Source organism: Oreochromis niloticus, linkage group LG7 (genome assembly GCF_001858045.2).
Source record: "Oreochromis niloticus isolate F11D_XX linkage group LG7, O_niloticus_UMD_NMBU, whole genome shotgun sequence".
Taxonomy (NCBI): Eukaryota; Metazoa; Chordata; class Actinopteri; order Cichliformes; family Cichlidae; genus Oreochromis; species Oreochromis niloticus.
In genome coordinates, this window is record NC_031972.2 from 15,204,324 (window position 1) to 15,228,485 (window position 24,162).

Here is a 24,162-nt window from a genome sequence, read left to right on the forward strand (position 1 = left end):
ATGACCAAAATCTCATATCCCGATATAAGACATCCATAACGATATAAATCACTAAAATTTTACATTTTCTGAAAATTCTGTGAATCTCGGGCAGCTCGACATGCGTGATGTGTTTCCAGCTGGGCGTCCTTTACCTGGAGTCGAGTGTTTTAACAGATGCATGAAACTATACATTTTTAGACATAAGTTGTAACGGCCGCCGTTTTCTTTGTGAGTATTTATTACACGGCGTGCTGCGGGGAAAAGCCTGTTCTAACGTTTGAGTTTAAGGTTTATTTTTTAGCACCTGACGGCTCTTTTTTTGCTTCTCATCCGTAAACACTGCATACTCGTTCACGTGATTCAGTTTATTTTGAAAAGGCTCAACAGGATCTTGAGCTTTATTGTGAAAGTTTTATGTGGAAAATAAACAAGAGGACACGCGATGGTTTTACCGTCGTTGTTGCTAACGACAATGCATAAAAACAGGCGCTTGTCCGTCCATAGTGTGGTTATACTAAATATAAGAGAAAGAGAGAACTTTAAGAAATTAATATAGCCACTATAGTGACCATCAAAACGATGAAAAAATATTGCCGTAAACGGTTTATTTTGCGACACCACGAAACAAACGATAGCGTAAAATGAAACAATAGTCGTTTTTATATCGTCATCTGATATATATCGTTATATCGAACAGCCCTATGTCAGAGTTTGATAAAATCATACAGAAATCTATTTGTTATTTCAAGTTATTAATGCTAAAGGTGTTTGTACAAGGTATTAGATCATTCCGTGCAATTAGGTATACACTTATGTGAAATTAAAGCTAAAACTAACTTGAAACTTATACTAGAAATGGGACCAATGTCCAGTCATAGTTATATGTCCTGACGGTGCATGGTGATGGTCTTCTTTAGTTTTCCCTGTGAACAACTCTGTGGAACAACTCTAAAAATAACTGCAGCATCATTTCTGACTCCCCAAACAAAAATTCAATTTACCTCTGCTGTTTACAGCAGAAAAGTTGTTGAAAGTTGAGATATTATCTAAACCCTCACCGAGCAAAGCTATAACTACGTGGCTGGCCCCCCAAAGACCCAAAGATTTTTTTCTTTTCTTTGTCTACCTTTCAAAACCAAGGACATTCTTTGTGGTACTTTATCGTGGTTGATGTTCCAAAACGTTAACAAGGTTTTCCTTTGACAAGCAGAAGGCTACTAAATGCTTCTTACAAACACAGAACCACACGCCTATAGATGTGTATGGATGCGCTGCTAGGGACAGAGACAGCGAGAGAGACACAAATGCTTCGGCGTGTGCTCCATTTATAAAATGTGAATGTTTATTAAATGTTGACAAGAACATTAAAACACAGTATCAAGATTCAGCAAAACAATCTATAGTACTTCACCAAAAATAAAAGGAAGAAAGAAAAACATAGTTCTGCGCTGGGAATGAAGGAATGGGCGGGCTGGGTGGAGGAGAGCGGAGATAGAAGTAGGGGAAGAAAAACAGAGCAATAAAGGGGATAGGAGTTAGGAGTGGAAAGAGCAGAGGGGAATTTAGGAGCCGGGGTTGGCAGCAGAGGCTAAGGCAATTAAGGAGGTACAAAGTAAGAAAGGGGTTTGAGGACGTGGCGGATCGATCGGGAGGGTGCGGATACTCTGTAATGAGTGGGTTAACTGGGAATTATCAGAGCCTCTGATTTCACTTCTTTTATCATCTCTTCCATTGGAGACTTAGCAAGCCGCAGCAGCAAAGAGTGACAATGAAGGCCTTCAACACAGAGGGAAGGAGGTGTGGGGTGGTGGATCATCATGGCAAATAATACATGTCTTTACATTTAAATAACAAGGGAAACATAGCGCTAACGTATACAGTGAGCACAAAGTCGTGTTGAGGCGAACAGAGAATTCGGGAGCGGGTTGTCAGGATTCGAGGGCACAAGCGCAGTTCAACACAGTACCAAGAAGGTGGTGTCCATTCTAATGGGATCACAATCACAATAAGTAATAGTTCATTATTAGAATTATGTAAATCTCTCTGTTATCAACACAAATAGCGAGGGAGGCATGTAGTACACAGGCGTCACATTACTTCAGAATTCCACAGAGAGACACACCCAGCCTCCTGTTCTCTTGTCTGGCTCATGCACGTTGGGCGTGTACAAACCGACGCATGTGCATATACGTGTACACACAGAAACACTGCAAATGTACACTTGCGCTCAAGCATACCGACGCTCCGTCCGACAAAGAGACACGCACATACTCACGATTCGCACACATACTCAACGAGCGGTCCAATTCCCTCTCCTCGAGCGACTCTGCACAGTTCCAGCTTGTCTCGGGATTGGCAATAGCGCACCGCACACTCTGTGCCACAATAACATCTGCAGGCATGTGTAACGTGTCTTCGGCGCTTCTTCGATGAAAAGACGTGGCAGGAGTCCACCACGACGTGACATATACCGCGTGTGCACAGCCGAGGCGCTAGCAGAAACACACACAGAAACGGGATCCTTCATCAAAGCACCGGGGATGACAGAAAAACTCACAGCTGTTCCAGTGTCAGAGGTATTAAGTGCAACATTGCTCGGTGCTACACGTTAACTCACTGTCAGCTGGAGCGACACCCTTTAGCACGGATTCAAAACTGCATCCAAGTGACTCTCCAAAGCCAAGTAATCACAAAGGTCGCAAATGTCCAGCAAGGCAGCTAATGTGCCTGAGGAGGTTCAAAAAACTCTTATCATTGTGCCTTTGACATAAAGACTGAAATTTGTGCTGCAGATTAGAGCGGGCATGTGCTTGAGGGATAATCAGGTTACTCTTCTTCACTTGGATCCGGCCTACGGAGCGCCGCTCCACACCTGTTGCTCATTTTATAAGAAGGGGAAAAAGTTATTTTGCTCCACATGTTGCATTTTCTTCTTCTTTTTTTTGAACCAGTGGATTTTGTAAAGTCTATGTGCTTGAGTTCTCTTTGTGTCGTAGCATAGTAAGAAACAGATTCTCATGCTCTAAAAGTCATACACACTGTACAATAAAATCTACAGATATTTTAAAGCTTTTATTACATCCAAAAAAAGTTGATTCACCGACTTTAAAAAAAAAGAGAGACGGGAAAAAAATCGGGATTGCACTGTTTTCCGCCCATGTGCTGTGAATTTTTTCTTTCTTTTTTTTTTTAAACTGACTTCTTCTTTTTGCTTTTTTTGCTTTGTTTTCTGTAGGCAGTTTGGATGTTGCCATGACACGCTGTAGAATTTCTACTCTGAAGAAAAAAGACGGCGGTTGAGAGCGTCAAATTTTATTTTATAGCAACTTTCGCTCCGTTTGCATGGCAAGAAAAAACCGTATCGCACAAACCGATTCCACAATAATCATCTGGAAACAAGAGAGAGAGGGAAAAAAAAGTTACAAAAGAGAGGACAAACAAGAAAGGGGGGCGTGAAGTTTCCTCGGGTCTCTTTCGGTGGCTCCATCAGTTTCTTCTAAGTTGTTGTCTTTTCCTGCTTTAATTCGTTACATCCCTTGCAGGCGTATTTCAGCTACTTAGTTGGACAGAGTGCAGGTAAGCCAGCCGTGCATCATGCTTAGTCTGTCTGTGCTAAACATTGTAGTCAATCGAGATGCTCTACTGAACCCGTGACAGGAAATTGATAGTGTTAGAGAACTCTGTCTGTCTGTCTCTCTCTGTCTCAGGCACACACACATTCTCTCTCTCTCTCTCACACACACACACACACACACACACACACACACACAAAGTGCTGGGTTACCATCTGTGAGTGCTGCATCAGTTGGCCAGTACTCAGCTGGCAGGCAGATCAGACAAAGTGCCCAATATGCTCCCTAATGGTCCAAGTCAGATGAATGAGATCCTCCGCTGTCTCTTCTTTTTTTTCCATCCTTTTCTTGCACCTCTTCTTCTTTTTCTTCTTCTTCACCTACTTCATCTCCCCAGTTTGATTCACTCTGCTCCCCCTTTCCTTCCACCAATTTAGCTCCTGTCAAATTGTTTCCTCGTTTTCTCCGTCTCGCTCTCATTATCGGAGCGCCCGTACTTCTCGCCACTTTCCCTGCCGGGGCTCATTCGGACAGATCAAAGATGTAAATGTGACGTAGTGCACCACTGCCCTGTCCCCTTCTCCCTGGTAAAACTTGAGACTTTCTTTGCAGAGGGTGGGGGTGGGGTTTGCAGGGCTGAATAATTTCTATCTTCTGTCTTCATGTTTTGTGAACGGGGGTTGTCTTCACATGTTGTACAGGAGTGGGCAGTGTAACTGAGTGCCATGTCAGCACAGGTTAGGTCAGGTTCATGTCAAGGGGCCCATTTTACTTCAGAGGGGGGCTGGACCACATTGACAGACCCGGAGCAGTGGACTGTTGTTGGTTCAGGGCTCTGGTAAGCTGTTTTTGTGAACTAAACGTTCAAAATAAGGGCATCCCGGTTATTCAGTTTCTCGAAGAATGGGACCACAGGAAGGATTAAGGTAGCCAGGGTGACTAGTAGCTGAGTGAGTGAGGAAGAGGAGCAAAAAAATGGAAGAGAGACATCACGAGAAAACAGCAGAGTCAACTAAAGTCAAAGATGCACATTTTAGTGAATAAACAATATCGAGACAAGTAACTCCATCAAGCTGTCAGAAACTGTGGTTTGTAATGTTTGAAAATTTTCTTCTTCTTTTTTTTTTTCCTTCTCGTGTCAGTTTCATTTATTCTCTGGGTCGCGGGTCGGGCGTATCTTCATCTCGGAGAATTTGAGGGAGTACTGCCAGCCAGTCCAGGAGGACCACTCAATGCCATCGGCATAGGAGGTGTGCTGACCGCGCAGGTACTGGCCGTTAAGGTTGGAGGTGTGGCAGTTTCGGTACCACCACGCGCCGTGGTAGAAGGAGGCGCAGTTATTCTCCGAGTGGTCGTTATCTTTGTCTTTGGTGGTGAACTTCATTCCATTGTGCTTCAACAGAGAATCACCTAAAAAAGAAAAGAAAAAACAGCAATTAAATTTGAATGCGTCAGTACCCACAAAATAGTTGTATAACTGAAGTTAATGAATAAAACAACACAGATGAATCTGTAACTTCATAATAATATGGTCTGCGTCTGTAATTCAACTGTAATTAAATGAAATTTAAACTGCATTTTAAACTCAATTACAGTTTAATTATATTTGCCTACAAATACTTAAAGGTAGGAAGTTCTGGGTATTTTATGAGAAACGAGATCCAAATCGCACAGTAAGAAAATTTTCAGCACTGCATCATTTCTTGGTAATTTTGTGGAAAAACAAACAATATTTTTCCATTGTACATTGTAAGCACACTGTACCTTTTGGAGCACAGACTATATTATGTAGTGGCAAAACTTTGCCTAATTATCAGATATTTTACAGGAAACGAGGGTGTTTGAACAGTCATTGTTAAAAAAAAAGGGTTTCTCTCTATCATTATGTCATGAGCCTTCATATTTTGATGGGACCTGTGTTTTCTTAATTAATTCTTGATTAAAAAAACTCCATATTATGGCCTGTGGCCCAAAAAGTACACCGTATTTATGATGTGACATAATTAATTTGATGTCATTGCTAAATGACCATAGAAGTGAAAACAACTCAAAATTACTCACACAGTACTTAAATTTACTTACATTATAATTATATCTTTGTTCCCTGCAAAAACCTAACTTGTTTGTATTTGTAGGTAAATATAATTGCATTGTTGTTCAAATAAATTAAAGTGAAATTCCATTGAATTCCATTGGGATTTACTCTCTTAGTCACGTTATGTATTATAAAGTGTTACTGAAATAATATCTCCTTTTCGTCTTTCACCAGAACATTCTTGGTTTAGAAACCAGTAATTAGACATATACACAAGCGATTAACTTCAAAAGACCTCATAACTTTTCAATTAATCTTTTTTTTGTTTTGCAGAGAGAAAGAGATAAAAGAATAAAAATACAGCTCCAGTGTCCTCCCGAGTATTTCTTGTCATTAGCTGAAGCAGTAGGTCGACGGCTTTGTAGGCAGTTAATCAAAGGTTCTGTGGCGACCTTTTAATAACACTCCCCAAATGATTTCATTAGGTTGTTAATGGATACAAATGTTTCAGATGATAGATGAGACATACTAAATGGTCTGTCTCACATATGTTGATGTCATGGTTTTAGGTACGGCCATATTGTTTTTCCTCCCTCGAGGTCTGAGTGTTTTCATATTCCCTTGCCCTCTGTGCCCTCATTCCGGTTATGTCTTTGTGTTTGTTTATGTGGTGTGTGTTTACCCTGCATCCTGCCCCTCAGTCTTTTGCTAAGTCAGGGTATTTTGTCCACTTTAAGAAATTTAGTATAATAATGTAACTTTTGTAACAGCTTCAAAAAGCTTTAAAAGCGTACTTATTCTATAAGAGGGCATTCTTTCCCATAACCTCTCATTGTGATTATGGCAGTGATGAAAGACCACTGCAGGGATGAGGCGCAGCCGAGTTGCATCACCTAAGTGGACCTAATAGTGGTCTGAAAGGTCAATCTGATCCACACAGCTGAAAATATCGCTCTGACTATTTAAAGATTTATTACTGGCAAATCCTCTTGCACTGACAACTGTTTTGCGAGCCGCTGCTGTAAATTCACCGGCAAAATGAAAGTAACGCCCTTGCAGATGCTGCGGTAGACCAAAAGTTTCCTGCAAATGGATGTTGAAAGAGCTCATAATGTTCAATAAACTCCCCATACATTTCCTCCAGTCTTTGCCCCTTCAATTTTTTTTTTTTAAAAAGCAGGCTTCACACTGTGACTAGAAATGGATAGAGGGATAAAGTGGTGAGCAGAATGAAAGAGTGCTCACCAGTCATCAGGTGAAGCCTAACAGCCCGTCAGGGCATCAAACAGCCCTTAATTGCCCAGGATGTGGCCGCACAGCTTCTTACCCTCTCCCTTTGCCCTGCTCCACTCGCTATTTGGCATTACTATGGTAACCGCTCGGTAGGAAAAATAATTTGACAGGCATGTCTGATATTCACGTTGTGTGCCGCTTGATGTTAGGAGAAATTAGATAGTGGGGGAGTAGAACAAGGGGAAAAAAAAAAAAAAGCTTACTGGTGTCAACAGTACAATGATGTCCAGAGCTAGGATGAAAGGGGAGGGGTGGGGGGCGCAAAATACAAGCTCATTTACAAGGCAGAGGATGCCACTTGGGTGGCTTGGGGGCCGGCAGCCTCCTCTGATGCCCATTAAGATCCAGTTGCTCCCAGTAGAAATGAGCACCTGTCTGCTGATCAAAAGCAGCCAGAGCTATGGAAAATACTACTAATAATAACAGTAGAGCTGCTGTGGGGGAAGCTGACGTGAGAGCGTGACTATCCCGAGAGAGTTGGAGTAGCCATAATTTGACTGGAATCAAATGTCCAGCAGGCAAATGAGTTCAAGGTCAGGCTTTGAAGAGGACAGGCCTGGAGCTTTACAGGAATTTTAGCAGAGCTAGCTTGAGGAGAACCACCCCCCCACCCCCTCATACATACAACCCATTTTTCTTTTCCTCCTTCGCTTCAGTGCCTTCTCTGTCCCTTAAATATCTCTATCCTCATTTTTATTTACCTCTTTTTCTCCCACACCTGTCCCCCTAGTTCTCCCATCCCAGTTTCCTCCGGTCGCCCTCCTTCCTATCTTCCATCTCTCCTCCCTGCTCTCATATCTGTCCCCATTCTCTCTCTGTCTGTTCTCAAAGCACTGCTCCCCAAAGCTTCTTTAAATTGCTTCTTCATTTCAATGGCAGCTTTTTTTGTTTACGCTGCAGGTCAAGCACGGCAATTAATTGGCAGTAATTTAATCAAGGTGACAGGTAGCTGGCTTGAATCTCATGGTGAGTGAGCAGAGAAACAGACACTAGCAGTCCCTCACTCTGAGCAACTCTCTGCAAGGCTTAACAAGTGGACACGTCTACTGCACTGCAAAAATAACGCGCTGTTATATTTGCTGGAATGCAGAATACGAGGGGCGTTGGCTGGACTTTCTCCCACTGCTGTGTTTGCAATTAGGTTGAACGAAGGGGAAAAAAAATAATACGTGCAAAACAAAAATGGCGTATACTAATCAGAGTGCACAGTATGTCTTCCAAGAAAAGCCTTAATGAGTTCACTCAGTACACAGCACATACCTGCATTGCCTGAATAGTCTCCCACAGTCAAAGGGTATCCGTCATCATCGGGGTCCACCGAGAAGAGGCCCACTCCAAAGGTGCCGTACTGGGCGTACGCTGTGTTATTTTCAAAGTCCTCCAGGTCGATACGTAGCTCATAGTTCCCCTGGATGGACAGGGCATGGATCTGCTTTAGCCCTGCAGGGAGAAAAAAGAGCGAGACACAGACCAAAATAATCCATTACCAAGTACTGCCGTTATTCTCAGCAAGCAATATAAAGCTATTTCAGCAGCCTCTCAATGCCATACATTTTCTGGAAATAAGCTGTAACATGGTTTTTGTCCCATTTAGAGTCTCTCCCTGCATGTGTAGGGTTTCTTTCCAAAACAAGATTAGAGTTTCTTTTCAAAGTGTGTGTGGGTGTGGACTGCTCACACTGCTGATTGCCTGGAAGTTAGAGAACCCAGCTGAATCTATTGAATCCATCAGCGTTTCTCTTCTTAAATGAATGGCACCAGACACTGACCCCACTTCAAGTGTAGTTCAAAATTGTATTGATCGTGTTCATTGGTTTATTTATAAGAACCTTGTTTATGTTTAGCATGACTTTTCAGTATGGATATTTAGCCACTTGAATCACCAAAGTCTATTGATTACCAGTTGACATTATTTTGAAGGCTCCAAGATGAGGTGGCGATGTCCCGAATTTCTCAAAGCAGAAAGGCTGCGTTTTGTATTTTATCATGTGCTTGCAAGGCTTGACAGCCTTATCCAGGACAGTGTCTTACTTTAAGAGGAGAAGATCGTCTTTGTTCAAAAGAAGAGGGTACCAATGCCCCGTAAATCAATTTCTAGATTATTTCCCCTTGCTGTCTTGGAAAACAAGCATACTCAGCCATAAACTTATCATTTCATCATCAAAGGATGCATTATTAAATGCAAATTTCACAGCATCACTGCTCCCTGGATGATAGAAAAATACAGATTTGTAAATCCTGGGCTCACCTACAGTTATTTTCAGAAGTACTTTTTCACAAGATGCTGTGAAAAAAAAACTAAGTACACCTTTACTGCTATCATAAGGAATTGATGAGGTAAGTTTCAGCCAAGTGCTGATACTCAACTGCCCTTGATTAATTGATCTGGAGCATTCAGGTATGTGTTAACGCAACGCCAATCTTCCAAGGATTGACTGTCCCAGAGAAACTGGAAAAAATCATTAAGCTACATCGCAGACTCTACAGGCCTCAGATGACATGTTAAATGTTAAAGTTCATGTGAGGACAATTATATGAAGACTGAACAACCAAGACACAGCAAGACTTCTCCTTTGGACAGGCCAAAGTGGAGATGTCTGGTCATGATACACAGCTCCCAGTTTGGCAAAAACCAAACACAGCACATCAGCACAAACACCTCATACTAACTGTCAGGCATGGTGATGGAAGGGTGATGATTTTGGGGTTTTTCGCTGCCTGGACAGTCTGCAGTCAGTGAGGTATTCGAGACTCAGATGTGAGGCCATCTGTTTGATAGTTAAAGCTTGGCCAAAATTAGGTCATGCAACAGGACAATTATCCCAAGCACAGCAGCAAATCTACAAGCGAAAGGAATCAAGGTGTCACAATGACCCAGTCAAAGTCCAGACCTCAAACCAAACCAGCAGCAAACCTCAGTGGACTGAAACAATGTGAAGAAGAGTGATACAAAATTCCTCCACAATGAGAGACTGATAGAGTCATACAGTAAATGACTAAGTCAAGGTGTTGTTACTAAAGGCAGTTCTAGAAGCTATTAAATCATGGAGTGTAATTACATTTTCACAGGCCAGCATAGAGTCATTTTCACATGACTGTAATTTGCTTTACATTTGTTCCAAATGCACTAATAAAATACTGTTTAAACTCTCACATGTCATGGACGCAATCATTTCAATTCTTATCAGATCTGTGATATTCAAAAAAGAAAGTGAGGGAGGTATTAACAAAAAATAAGCTGCTATTATAAACACAATTTTATCTATAGCAAGAATCAGATCAATACATGTAACTGGGCATGAGGCGCAGTTTCGGTTAAATCCCGATTAAGTCTGATTTTACTGACGTGTGAAGTCCCAGCTCATTACGGGTCAGAACCAAATGGAAGAAATGTACTTGATTGGAAACTCTTTGCAAATCAAAAACAGCATCCAAAAAGCATTTTCAGTTTCAAGAAAATCTTAAGTTGTCAATACGTTCTAAGTTTGTGCATTGCTTTCATATCCAAGACATATTCCAAAGACCTCTTTATAAACTCACAGTCCATGTTCAACCCTTTCAACTGTTTTAGATTCACGCCTGTCATCGTTCTCTCGATCCCCCGGATGGATCTTTTAATTATCGCTAAATCCTTAAACGAATGTATGCAAGACAGAAAGTGCCAGAGGGAAAACAGGGTTGCCCTCCCTTCTTCCTTGCCCCCTCCTGCTCTACGTGTCCCCCCTGCTGCGTTGTAGTGATGGCGCTTCCCAGGGCAGGTTTTCCTCTCCTGAGCTGATCAAAGCTACAAGTTACATAGTGTCAGGCACAGAGAAGCAGGAAGAACTCTGTCTAGGTCCGCTTAATACTAAATACAAGGCAGGAAGACAAACAAAAGTGAACTTTGCCTCAAGAGTTTGTTAAACATCCTCTGCTATGCTTATAAGTGCACTCTGTACTGTTAGTGTTTATGTGAGAGAATAAAAAGAGAGAGGAAAAAAAATTGAAATGAGCGCATGCACCGATGGAAGAGCTTCAAAGGCTTTATGGTTTGGAATAAGGGTTGGATTTAGCGCATGTGGAGCATGCTGCAGGCTACAATTTCCGGTTTAGGGTTTGTTTTACTGTCTGTCCCGTAACATGACTCAAAATCACCATCAAAGGTACTTCACCACAGGAAGGAAGACGTTTTTTCTTTTGTTTTTATGAACCTAAACACTGTCATTATACCTCCTACGGCAATCATCACCTCCACAAATGAAACTCATTCTCCTTTTTAAAGCTTACAAACCTCAAACTGACTCGGCCTAATTTGAATTCCATCGCTGTCGAGAATTGCTCTCTGAGAGTGCCTCGACTGAAGTAGAGGGCTAATTTGATGACAAACACAGCTGAAAGAACCCATTATTATTCAGAGACAGAAGCTCGCAGTCTGGGCCCAGGCACTTAGTTTGGATTTAATCTAGCCCAATGGGAGGTTGATCCCGTTCTTTTCATTTTCACAGTAGATCAGCAAATTGGAGGTGGAGAATCAGTTATTAATACAGTCATAGGCAGGTAACCTTATGCGTGCGGGTTTCCGGTGAATGGTTAAAAGTTTTGTACAAGTATACGAATGCTCGGGATTATACGCAGGAAAAACACAGCGAGAACGCGACACACATTATTGTTTTTCCACATGCCTTCAGACAGAAAAACCCGGCACATTCGCAGAAATAGTTTTTGTGTCATAACCCTTTGAGAAAAAGTATCAATCCACACAAACACCTAAGGGAAAAGTACCCCAGAGTGATTTGACAAACTTCAAAAGAAAGACTTAGGATGTTTTCTCTTTCGGGTGGGGGGAATGCCAGATGCAACACAACTCTATTTAAAGACTCTACGGCTTCCAACTGTATTTACATAACTTTAATTCAGTCCCTAATTAAAGCCCCAGAGAATCTCAGCAAGACTCCAATTCAGAATAATTAAAGAGGAAGACAAGTGAAATAACAACAGAGACTTCTTTGGTTAAAATCTAAATGCTCAGGTGTAACTCTCTCTGTTAATTAAATGTTATTGTTAGGTTATTTAAAAATGGATTCTGGTACATGGGAGGATTTTGAGGTGTTTTGCTTCAGTATTAACATGCTGATTGCTCCGTTGGGGCAGAGATTCTCTCTCTTCTCGCTGATTTGCCATTTAAGAGAAGCAAAGGAGGCCGTCAGAAAACTTGTCCTCCTGTCCTCCTGCGCGCATCACACGAGCAATTAGGGCATGCTTTCTTTGTTCCCTTTGTTCTAGCTATAGTGGCATATCATTATCTATTTTGATGTACTGTATCCTTTCTGCAGCCCGTTATTATTAAAATGTTACAACTGACCAGAGACTAAACACATGTATATATACATGGGAAATGCAATAATTAGATCTCCAGTACAAATAGCTGAAAATAAATGTGGTTTTCTATAACAATGCCAAAAAAAAGAGAAAAGATACGATATGATTTTATTTCAGAGCCAGTTAAATATTTAGATTTGAATTGCTTTTCTTGTATAGAAGCAGAATGAGATCGGTGAGGTCAAGGTTGGTAGTGCTACATTGTGGAAGCCTGTGAGGCTGAAAAATGAAGCCAATGCCAAAAAACTGCAGTTGCTCGACTGACCAGAGGCGACCCGCTCTTCCGTAGACTCACATGTTAACGTGGTACAAACATTTTCTGCTAAAGCCACCTCCACAAAGGATGATGCTTCCCAGCTCATCTGTTTGCAGCTATAGTGGTTGCTGCACAGCAAGAGTGTCCTAGTTTTAAATGCACATGCAGGCTAAGCTCCTTTCTCTGTGGATTTTGCATGTTTTCGCTGTGTGGGTTTTCTCCAGGGACTCTGGCTTCCTCCCACATATCTGTTAGGTTAAATGGTAAATCTAGGTGTGGATGTGAGAATAAATGAGAGTGTGAATGGTTTTCTCTCACCCATCCAGAGTGTATCCCGCTCTTTGCCCTATGACAGTTGGGATAGGCTACACCCCTCCGAAACCCCAAATTTTAAGTCTTAAAGTTTTGCATTATTAGAGATATGGTCACTTTGAGTGACAGGCTGCCTGCTGGGCAGCTAACCCGAGTCACTCAGGTACAACTAATCAGCAGTTATATTTTTCTATGTCATGCAGCCATACTGTCTGTGGATGTACAGCTGTCACCCGAGGGTGTGAGGGATGTTGTAGCTTTGTCCTAATTGGTCACAAAACAGAGTACCGGACGGATATGATGGCAGTTCTAGAAGAACATAGGAGATCAAGATTCAGTAAGGTTCAGCCTCTGGGCATTATTCAAGTGTGTACCAATTTCATGGCTACCCATCTGATAGTTGCTGAGAGATTTCAGTTTGGACTAAAGCGGTGGACTGACAGACTGACAGCTATTCCATTTAAATATAAAACATTTCAAATTACCAACAGAACCCAAGCTGTCTGTTAGTACTCATGGTTTTGCGCTATTGAACATAGTTGGCTGGGAAAAGAAATTCAAAAATGTTTTGGTACGTCAGAAAACATTAGACGAACTGGATGATGTAGTCATGAAAAAAAATTACAATAGTTATACTATAAGCCCAATGTGGAACTTTCTCATACTTCAAACACTAATAACATGGTAGAGTAGACTGGTTAGTCCTGTTGGTGAGGTTTCATAGAACGGTCCTGTACTACGGTGTCCCTGAGAGGTCAGATGCACTGCAACTTAAGAAAAAAGCAGCAAACAGAAAGATGCTGGAAAAGCAAACAGGAAGTTTAATAAAAGACAACAGAAACAGAAAAAAACACACCAAAAAGTTTAAAAAGACACATCGGAAGTAAGAAAAAAACTTCACAAGACACAATAGAAGTGTTTTTGGGGAGACATTAATGTGACGGAACAGCTGTAGAAATGAGAGAAACCAACACATGAAAAGGATTTAAGCACTGAGACACGTTTAAAAGAAGCGGAGGATTCTTTGGTGTTGTGAGACAGAAAAAGAAGCAAGGTAATGTGTGTTTTACTCACGATGTATTTATTACTGTAGACACATATTTGCTATTAGCCGTTTACTGTTAGCTTGTCGCGGTTGTGTCACGTTATTGTCTCCCCCCCAAAAACCACAAATACAGTGTTTTGTGATTTGGTTTTTTTGGTGAACTTTCGCAGCATTTTCTTCTATTTCCGTTGTGTTTTATTCAACTTCCATTTTTTTGTGCACTTTTGCAGCATTTTTCCTATTTGCTGGTGTTTTCAAAAGTTACAGCCCTTTCAAGGCCACCTTGGTTAACATCTAGTTTTGATACCTTTTACTATAAATGTTTAAATCAAACATTCCTGCAAATCAGAAATGAATGTGAGCTTACTGAAAGTATCTCCATCACCAACAAAGCAAGGACATCGATACCAGTTTCTATGACGCTAGAAAAAATGTCCTGGTGAGGTAATCGACCCCAGCTCTTCACCCCCCTACTAATGCTATCCAGCACTTCAAACACAATATAAATGGGTAGCAATGTTCCTTAACCTTTCTACATAAGATGGATCTCTACATTATACAAAACTACCCGTACAGGGATAATTACTCTGTGTAATGAAAAGAGGACAAATAATACCGGCAAAATCCTCTTATTTTGAACAATCAATGTGTTTACTGACAGGGAATCTCATTTAGAGCGTGCCTGATTGCACAATGATGGAAGAACAATCTATAAGCATTCTTTGCTTTTCAATTATCGATGTCCTTATTTATTTTTCAGAATGTCTTTACCAACAAAGTTGCAAAGCTGAAAAGTTCTGCGCCTTAAACATCTACATCCAGCTGACTGCACATCAGGTAAACAGAAGACAAAGAGTGTTCTCGGCTAAATATATGAAAAGCAGGCCAACGTTAAATTTAAAACGCACTAATATGGAAGCCAGCTATCAATCCTCTTTGGCGATAAATGTATGAAAATGACAATAAAATGATATATATAACCCAAATTATCTCATTAAACTAGGTCATGGTAATCTATAACTCATTTTCACAACAGGTTTCTGGGATATAGGACAAATTTGGCTTGTTTAGAACATGAAGACACTAATTTGTCTTTTTTTATCTTTTATTCATTCTGAGAGGGCATGTTCCGCTTCTCCCAAACTAAAAGGAAGCAAAGCTCAAGCCTTCCTGACATTGATTAAACCATTACCATCAGAGGCTCTCGCTCCCTAAATGTGATTTTAGAGCTAATGAGACTGACATCAATGGTTTGATTAAAAATGCAGAAGACCTCTGTGAGATGCCTTTGTGATACTTGCTAAAAGGGCCAAATATTAATGATTTATTTGCTTTTATTTGAAAAATGTGTAGGGGAATGTATTTGATGCTTTTAGGGTTAAAGTCCTGCTCTCAGAGTCTCAGTGCCGTGCATGCAGCTCTACGGGGCATAAAAGAAAAAGAATAAAAAACCCCCCAGATCTCTAAACCCAACAGAGGAATGATTACACTTCTCTCTGCCGTTTGTGACATTTCTCGAAGTTAATTATTCATCATGCTTTTCTCCCTCTGTTGCTGGGGGGCAGCTCCTGAGACTGTTTCGGTAGAAAAAGGAGAAAAGGAGCAGCACTCTTCCATCTCCTCCTCCTCCTCCTCTACCCCTCCCACGATAACTCAACCTCTCCCTCATGTTGTCTTTCTTTTACTCCGTTGCTGTCTTTTCCTTATTCTTCCTGTCAAGCAGTTTTATTCTACAGAGATTGTGGATGCGCGGGGTGGGAGCAGGCGCTCGAAGAGGAGCGGTTATTTCCATAGCCACAAGGACAGTTCCTCTGCCCTTTGCCATCAGAGGCTAGGTTGGTTGAAGGGTTTGCGAACACGCGTCTAGTGAAAAAGCTTGCTGTCGTCTCCTCTTAGGGAATACAAAGGGCTTGCTATCGTTGGTTCTCCCCTTGTCATCAAAAGATAGGAGTGGAGGGAGAAAAACAGAGACAGGTGTGCGCTGAACTCTCTGGCTTGCTGCTCCCTCGGAGCCAACTGTGACATTTGGTGGGACACAAAAGCAAAAGAATTTTATGATTAACTGTCACACCTCTGACATTGCTTTGCCTGTTTGAAAACTTTCCTCTTGCAAATTCGAATCAGTCAGTTGTTCTAGAAACTTGATATTTATCATAAACAGGAAGATGGCATGTGGACACTTTAAAAATGTATTCTAATTAATACATGTTCTTCTGGTAATATCATAAACCTTTTCCCCATGCACAATATACAGAACTGGAAAGTGGAAAATCTTTTCCCCTTACACACTCGTATTTTGACTGTGAATGGTGGCTGTTCTGACTGCCTCTAGATCAAATGAGATATGGCCTGAAACGTGGGGGCTAACATGGTCCTAGATCTTTCAGGCTTGTTAAGAAGCCTTACACACACACCCTGCTTTTGACCGATCGAACAAGTGCATATGAGCCTGATTTCACAATATTCAAAAGCATTTTGAGAGTGAATACAGAATATTCTTTAGCTGAACGAACACTTCAGTAATACTATTTATTCAGCAGCAAACACACGGTAGCGTTCCCCAGGCTGAGTCTAACTTGGGAATAATGATCTTGGGAATGTTTGTTCACTTTGCCCACAGCGCCCTCATTACTGCTGCTAGGAGTCACTTGCTTCATCTTTGAAGATAGATACATTTTGCAATATATTATTAATACATATTGTTTCCTTTGAGTCTTATGGGTTTCTGAATAGACAAAAGCTCACTGAGCCGCATATTCAAGACCTCCAGCATTTTCGCTGAATTAAATTCGACGGCTTTAATGGAAGTTGTCTCGCGGTGCCCGCAGATGGAGGTGGTTCAGCATGGCTGCAGGTGTGAAGATGTGGCTGTGCAGAATCGATAAATGGTTTGTAGGATGACAGCATAAAAAAAAAAGAATTATGCTGCTAATCCATGACACTCGACACTGAAGCGTGACATCACTAAATGAAGTTGTAAACTGGGAGGATATTTCTTACTATTTCAAGGTCAAGGGTCATATTTAATTAGGCAGAGTTAACACACAAAGCTATAGAATGAAGGATCACGATGGGCGGCAATGCTGTTAGTCTGGCAGCCCAACAGAGCTGTTGAGTGGCAGAGATGAGCAAAAGAGAGAAACTTGTTACTGCAGTGTTCCAATACAACATATAATTAAATGCTAATCCGCTGCAAAATATGTGTACTTTATAATTCTCTTTCTCAATCAGGGGCATCTCATACTGCAGTAAAACAGTTTTAAGTGGAAGTTGGTCTTTTTTCATCTGCTTCAAAAAGCAATATTAAAAGTGACCTTGTTGCATAATGTGAAAATATTATAATATAAATCAGCTGGTCTTTCTAAATGGTACAGATAAAAGCCAGTTGTGATATTACCATCTTCTTTTAAATCTCTGGTGTGTGTTAGCGGTTGCTGACTAACTTGATCCCAAGTACTACTGCCATGCACATGATGCAAAATTAATGGGATACCACTGAAGTGGCATTCAATGGCATACAAGTAAAACAAAATACAAATACAGCATTTAACTATTTAAGAATGGTTTGCTATCAGTTTCAGTATAACATGAGTGATAAAACAGGAACCGTATATATAATGAATATAACGAACACGCAGGTGAGAAAGCAGAGGAAGTTTAAAGGTTTAAACAAATGATCATGCAGGATTAATATTATATGTTCAATAGACAGGAAAAACAAACACACAAAACCTACAATGTCCTTCAAATACAAAACACTAGTTTTCTGATCCAACACAACAAACACTGAATAGATTCTTATTTAATCTAATTTTATGCTAATAAACTGGAATCTGTCTACCAATTATGTTTTTACTTTTACCTCATGTTTAAATAATGTATCTGTTATTAAATACTTAATAACATTAATTAATATTTTCCCCAAATTTGTTCATAATTATTTTTTATTATTTTAGTATTATTTGACAAAAGTCAAGCATGTTTAACTGTGTATTAAAAACTACTTCTCTAACACTTTAGTCAACGGATGATTAATTAGTTATCTAACCTGTTCGCCATTTTTCATGTTATTTAATCATTTATTAACTTTTTAAGTAGTAAGCAGTTTGAACTGCAACTTGTAGCTCTCAGTTGTAATTATTGTATCAAAATGTTGGGATGTTGTTGGTAATTTTCAGTAAAATGACAAAGGTGGTGTTACATGATTACCATACCATGCTGCACAAGTGCTGCACACAAAATTGAATAAAATTGAGCATCATAAAAAACTGCAAAATCAACTATAACTCAATTTTAATTTTTAAAATTGGCTAAAGTAGGTGACCGTCTAATGTGCAGAATATGTAGGAGCAAATAGTGAGATGATCTGAGAGTGTAGGGGTAAAGCAGCTGAGGTAAGGCGGGGGTATACCATTTAAGTATTTAAAAACAAATACAAGAACTTGAAATGGACTCTGAAGTTCACAGACAGTGGAGCAAAGTCAGAACATGTGTAATGTGCTCTTCTTTTTATGTGTTCCAAATCAAAAAGCATCATTTTGAACCAACCAGAAGAAGGGCTAACTCCAACACAGAGTGCGACCCAGCAATCAAAGCAAGACGTAATAATGGCATGTATTACTATCTCCAAAGAATTTATCTCTTTATTTCCTTCATATCATGTTAATGTCTACTTACGTTGTCTTTCCTACTGCGTACATGAAGCCACCGTAACTGCAAATATCTCTACTTCTGTATTTGAGCTCTGCTGAAATCTCTGAAAAACAATGAGTACCTGCCGCTGCTGCTAGTGAGAGCTCACAGTAAGACACTAACTTTGTGACGAGTCTGCTCATGTTGCTTATAATGTAGCTTGAACAATTTAATTGCATGTTTGCATTGTATGGTTCAGCTACTGCTAGCGAGCTTGATTTGGAGCTCTTCCAATGCAAACTGCTGTCTGTTTCGCAAAGCTCTTCCTCCACCCTATGCATTTTCTCATCATGACTTTTATTAATGACTGGGTATGGTTTTTTTTTAATAGATGAGGACAGGCAAAGGTTGATGTAACAGGCGAGATGCAAAGCTAATTGGCAGGTCACAATGATGTACTGTGATGTAGTCATGGCAGTGAGCCTTGATTAAAACTAATGGCGTTTTCCTTTCCAACTAACCTCTCCGCTATAGTTCAACCAAGCAACCGTAGCAATCAGCAGTGCATTAAGAATACATAGCTCATATACTGTTACTGTCTGATACACAAACAAAAGGATTTATAATCTTAAGATAGGTAATATTATTTCACTTCATTACTGGCTGGCTCTGTGCTTATTTCCTTTACTTCATGACAGTGTTTTACCATTAAGATCCATGTGATCCTGATATGATGTGATGCATAAAACATTGCACTTGCTCAAAGAATAATTCATGCAGACATAACAGAGGACAGAACAAGGGTGTCAAAATGTCTGCTATAATAATACATGTGCCTGTGATTACTGATAGTAATCTTATTGCACATGTTGTTAGCATTCACATGGGTAAAGAAGTAACTTTCAATATCAGAGGTGCTATTGTTAACACGTTTTTGACCAACTAAGCCTATATGACCTAAGCCTATCCTAATTAAATGTAAATAGAATATCATATCAGCATAACTACCACTTGTGTCCAGTGGGTTATTGATTATTTGGTACTATAACTTTGCATTTGCCTTTTCATTGCAATATCAGCAAAAAAATTAAAGGACTATTCATTCATTTTCTTCCCCTTATCCAACTGCTGAAATTAAAAGTGGCCTTCTTTGATGAGAAATACAACACTCAGTAGACTGACAGTGACCTTAAAATCAATAGGCCATTTCCCAACTAATTCATTTTGACTAAAATCCAGCTGAAGCTCAGGCACACCTATAAGTCAGCAGAGCTGGCAGTGAAAGCAAGATGCCACAGGTTTGACTGCCATTCAGTAGGGAATTAGTGCCTTTGATGGCATAAGTGTAGAATAACGGGTTATTCAGGGATACGATTAATTAGGATTACTGTTCTCTGGTTTGAGGCACACAAACTGCTCTGAACTGTAACAGAAGAACTAACATCATTAGAAGGCACACAGCGTTAGGCCGGCCACGGGTGATGCTGATTATATCTTAGCTCTGTGTTTTTAGAAAAAAAAAATGCATTGTGTAAAATCCCAAATGTTCTGTACCATCAACTTTTTTTACAGTACACTTAAAGCTTGCACCACTTTAAGTGTACTGTATGTGGAGGACATGGTTTGTCATAACATATTAAACACTTAACAAGGAAAGGAGGTAAAAAAAATGCTACTGCAGTGGCAGAACCCCTGCTGATTTCTGAATGTATTGTTTTATTAACACTTAAGGCAAAGGATGACTACCTGTGATTCTGCTCATTATTGCTTTCATTTATTTCATTTAAGGTGTTTTATTTTTCTATTCATTTCCAGCTTTCTGTCTGCGAATTTCAATTCCATCGGATTACAATTGTGGTTTATTTGCCTAATGATTTATTTTCATTTGGTTGTTTGCTATGGTGTCTTTCAGAATGTTTAATTTTTTTAATTTACTTTGATTTACTCGCAGCACTTCACTTCACAGAGTATTTCAAGGACAGCGTTAGTGTGCAAGGAGGCTGAATGTTATCCTTTTGGACCATTTCAGATGTATTTTTTTCCAAACCATGAGAGTGCCAAACATAAATCTTCAAAATTGCTGCTGAGGTCCCTGCCACAGCCAAGCCAGCTCGCTTGTTTATCCGACTTAAACGGGATTCATTTTTTTTACTGATAAGAAGGTCAGGTAAAATGCTGCGATACAACAAATTTAAATCTCCGAAGTCATGCTGATTTTAATGTTGGCTCGCGTCACATAAGATTAATTTATCCACCTCACATAGATGTCAGTATTAGATTTCGGGTTTGCTTTCAACCTCACGCTTTTGTGAAACTAAACACTTCCAAATGCCATCCACAGGGCAAAATAAAGGAAAGGATTTTGCTCAAGTGGCAAGATTAGAGTCATAAAATCATGAGAGAGAAGAATGAGAGCCAACAACCCATCACATCTGATATCATCAGAAATTAACCTTCGGGGTGGAAAAGACTGAGCCAAGAGTGGTGAAGGGAGACACAGAGGGAAGGTGGAGGAGAGGAAAAGAGGCAGGTAGACAAATGCTGAGAGATTTGGCAGGCCTTCAAGGATGTAATTCTAGGAGAAGACCACATTAATATTTAGAGGTGCTCTCAGGTAAAACAAAATGAGCAGAGCAGCCCCAGCTTGACAGGAAGGACTGGCAACAGACGGCATGAAGATCCACCGGGTGCGGAGTATTCACACAAGAACAATGCTTTAAGGTTTTGCAGTGGAAGATGCAATTTTCTAACAAGCTAAATAGGATGTTTAAAAAGTCACATACAGGTTAACAAGCAGTCCAAAATTTTGAAACTCATTGAAATTATGCGCTGAAATTAACATACCCAATGTTTCACTTTTCCATATGGTGTAGAAACACTTCCTTTGATGAAATTATTTAAATAATATATAATTTCTGATAGCGTATTCTAAAAATTGTGCATTTATGGTTATAGTTTATTTATAGCACTATTAAATTTGAGCACTAATAAGCTCCTATTAAAATATACTATTGTAAATACTATTAAAGATATGATCTGTGATTAATTTAGACCTTGGGCGTATCTGTATCTGGAATTTCATTAAATATTCTGCAAACAAAAGGTAGATTTTACTATAATGATTATAACATATGTATGTATATATGTTTGCATGTACCCTCTTGCACAAGTTTCACAACTACAAAATATAATTGGCTCAATTGTGTTATTTATCAAACATTTTCCCCCCAAATTTGTGTTGTAATGGGGATGACATCGTGTGGCAGCATGACAGCATGTGATGGAAATGATATGTGACAACCAACATTGTTGAACAATGTTAAATTTAATTATCCCTGACACAAAGTAACATCAGTTTTGAAATGGATAACTTGTGATTTTAACTTACGCTATGAACCGGGAAGTACGTTTTCAAAGGTTTGATTTGGTATTTCAAAAGTAAATGAAGCAAAACAGTTTAACAATCATAAGCTGTAAATTTATACAGCTTGAAATGACATTTAACACCCTGAGCCCAACATTTATGAAGGCTGGAATTAGTGAGTTGAGCTTCAAAATCAAATCAGATTGAAACTATGCTTTACAAAGTTTGAAACTGTTAACTTTAAAATTAAGCAAGACCAAAAAATGTAATTTACTATAATATACTACTCTTGTAGTTTTAATTTTTAACTTCACTACCATACAATATGGGTATATGAATGTAAAGGAATTTGTTGATTATTTAGTTTAAGATACAATATTTCCAGTTATATGAGCAGTTATTGTTCTTCTTACTTGTACATTCAAAGGAAATGTGACCTCTTTGAAAATTTATTTGATTTACCAAAAGTTGACCTTGATTTGTTCTTATTTAGGATCCTTCCATGGAAGCTTACCCTGTTGTCCACCCATGTGCTCCCCTGACACATGGCACATGACAGCCTGCTAGGATTGACACTTAATACAGTGCATACAGAACTGTGCTTATTTTGATTTGCTTAACTGATGCTTTTTGTTTATTCTTATTTATGTATCATATATCTGTAAACTGTCAGTTTTGGATTATACTGCTAAAGTTATCTTTATTATTTATTATATAATTATATAGATATATGTCCCTTTAAAGCCCAGAGAATGAATAGGAGGAACTCCGACTAGGGAGAAAGATTGTATTAGATAAGAAGAAGAAGAAAAAGCGTCTGAGAGCGTAACGGGGAGGGAGAGAGGGTTCTTATTGAAAGCATGAACTGCATGGAGTAGATTACTGAAACGCCACTGAAATGAAAGCTTTGATCAGATGCACATGACACAATTCTGGGCTAAGCATGGGCACTGTGCAAAGCATCTCTCTGATTCCAAGGTCAAAGTAATGAGAGGCTTGAGAGGGAAAGTGTCCAACAGGGCAACACATCTTCAGACCCTCCAGCACTGTTTGGTTGTAATGAGGTTGCTGAAAGGTCACCGCTAATTAAGCACCAGGCGCCATTAGAAATCTTTGACTTTTCAAGAAGTCAGTGCACTCAGTTGTCATATGGACAGAAAGACTTTTTTTCTGACCGTTAAGCAAATAAAAAAGAAAAAATCCCTGCGTAATTGAAAATTAAGGCTAAAACAGAAGCCAAATTGAGGTATTTTAAAAGAAGCTTGCATAATGACCGACACTGACCTACAAAAGTGCTATAGATGCAGAACATTCCCAAGACTGTTCTCGGTTAATGATGAGATAATGACAATCGAGAGATTCTCAACGAGACAGGAACCCTTACTGTGTAAAGTAGCACTAGACTGTCTGACATATGTTTAATTCAGTGAGAGAAACCTACTCTTCACAGTTACCATAGCCTCCTCCCTTATTTAGAGTCTTGCTCACAATGCACAAGCGCAAAGCAAGAATGAGACCCTGCAGAAGTGTGTGCTTATCTTGGCTCAGAGGAGTTGAGGCAGTGCTTGAATTCATAAATTGTTAATCTATATGTTGTTCTGTTGTCTAATGTCTGACCAGGCATGAACAATGACGCACGGCTATGTGTACTGGAAAGCTGTTATGTGCTTTTTAATTGAAAGCCCTCAAGAAAAGCAAGACAAATGATGAAATGAATTATTGCATGAAACAAAATTGGAAATGGAATTATATGGTGAGAAGCTGGGTCCTCAAAGACTTTTGCGTCACTGTCATTAAGGGGATCTATTCAGTCATTCCTCAATAAAATTTTCAATCGTCCCATCTGTGCTCGTTCGACATTCCTTTATGAGCAGATTCTGCTCATAAAGATTGTACATCAACTGGAAGATAAAAAATCCCTTCCCCCTTTTAAAGATCCTTCTGTGCTGCATGGACCACACCAGACTCTGGTACCAGCACAAGTAGAGAGGTGGAGCAATATACCTGTAGGCTGGTAAAGAGAGGCTTCAAATAAAGTACCTGGGTCTTGTGGAGAGGAGCTCGAATAGCTATCGTCCTCATACATATCGAAATTACTGGGAGAATTGCTCCAAATTGCAGCTATCTCCACTTCAGCACTGCAATCTAGTGCAGATGGAGTGTCTGCCAGGGTACAGCTGCACCAATCAGAGACAGTGTACCCTCCTGAAGGAAGCACAGGCAGAGCTGGAGGCCAAAGCATCATTGTGTCAGCGTCAGGAGTGATTGGCAAGGCCTCGGCTGCTTGGCTGACTGGATCCCTGGACAGCCAAC

The 24,162-nt window shown here is 39.9% G+C and overlaps 1 protein-coding gene across 2 annotated transcripts in view; it reads right to left on the bottom strand.

Moving 5' to 3' along the window:
• Positions 1-1,299: 1,299 nt before the first annotated feature.
• Positions 1,300-24,162, bottom strand: part of fibcd1b (fibrinogen C domain containing 1b) — a 116,626-nt gene continuing 93,763 nt past the window's right edge. For both annotated transcript variants that reach the window (XM_005454534.3, XM_005454533.3), the window contains 2 exons: positions 8,143-8,322; positions 1,300-4,964 (listed from right to left, as the gene is read on the bottom strand). In XM_005454534.3, coding sequence (XP_005454591.1) covers positions 4,699-4,964; positions 8,143-8,322 — 446 coding nt within the window. In that variant the 3' untranslated portion in view covers positions 1,300-4,698. The remainder of the gene's footprint in view (positions 4,965-8,142; positions 8,323-24,162) is intronic.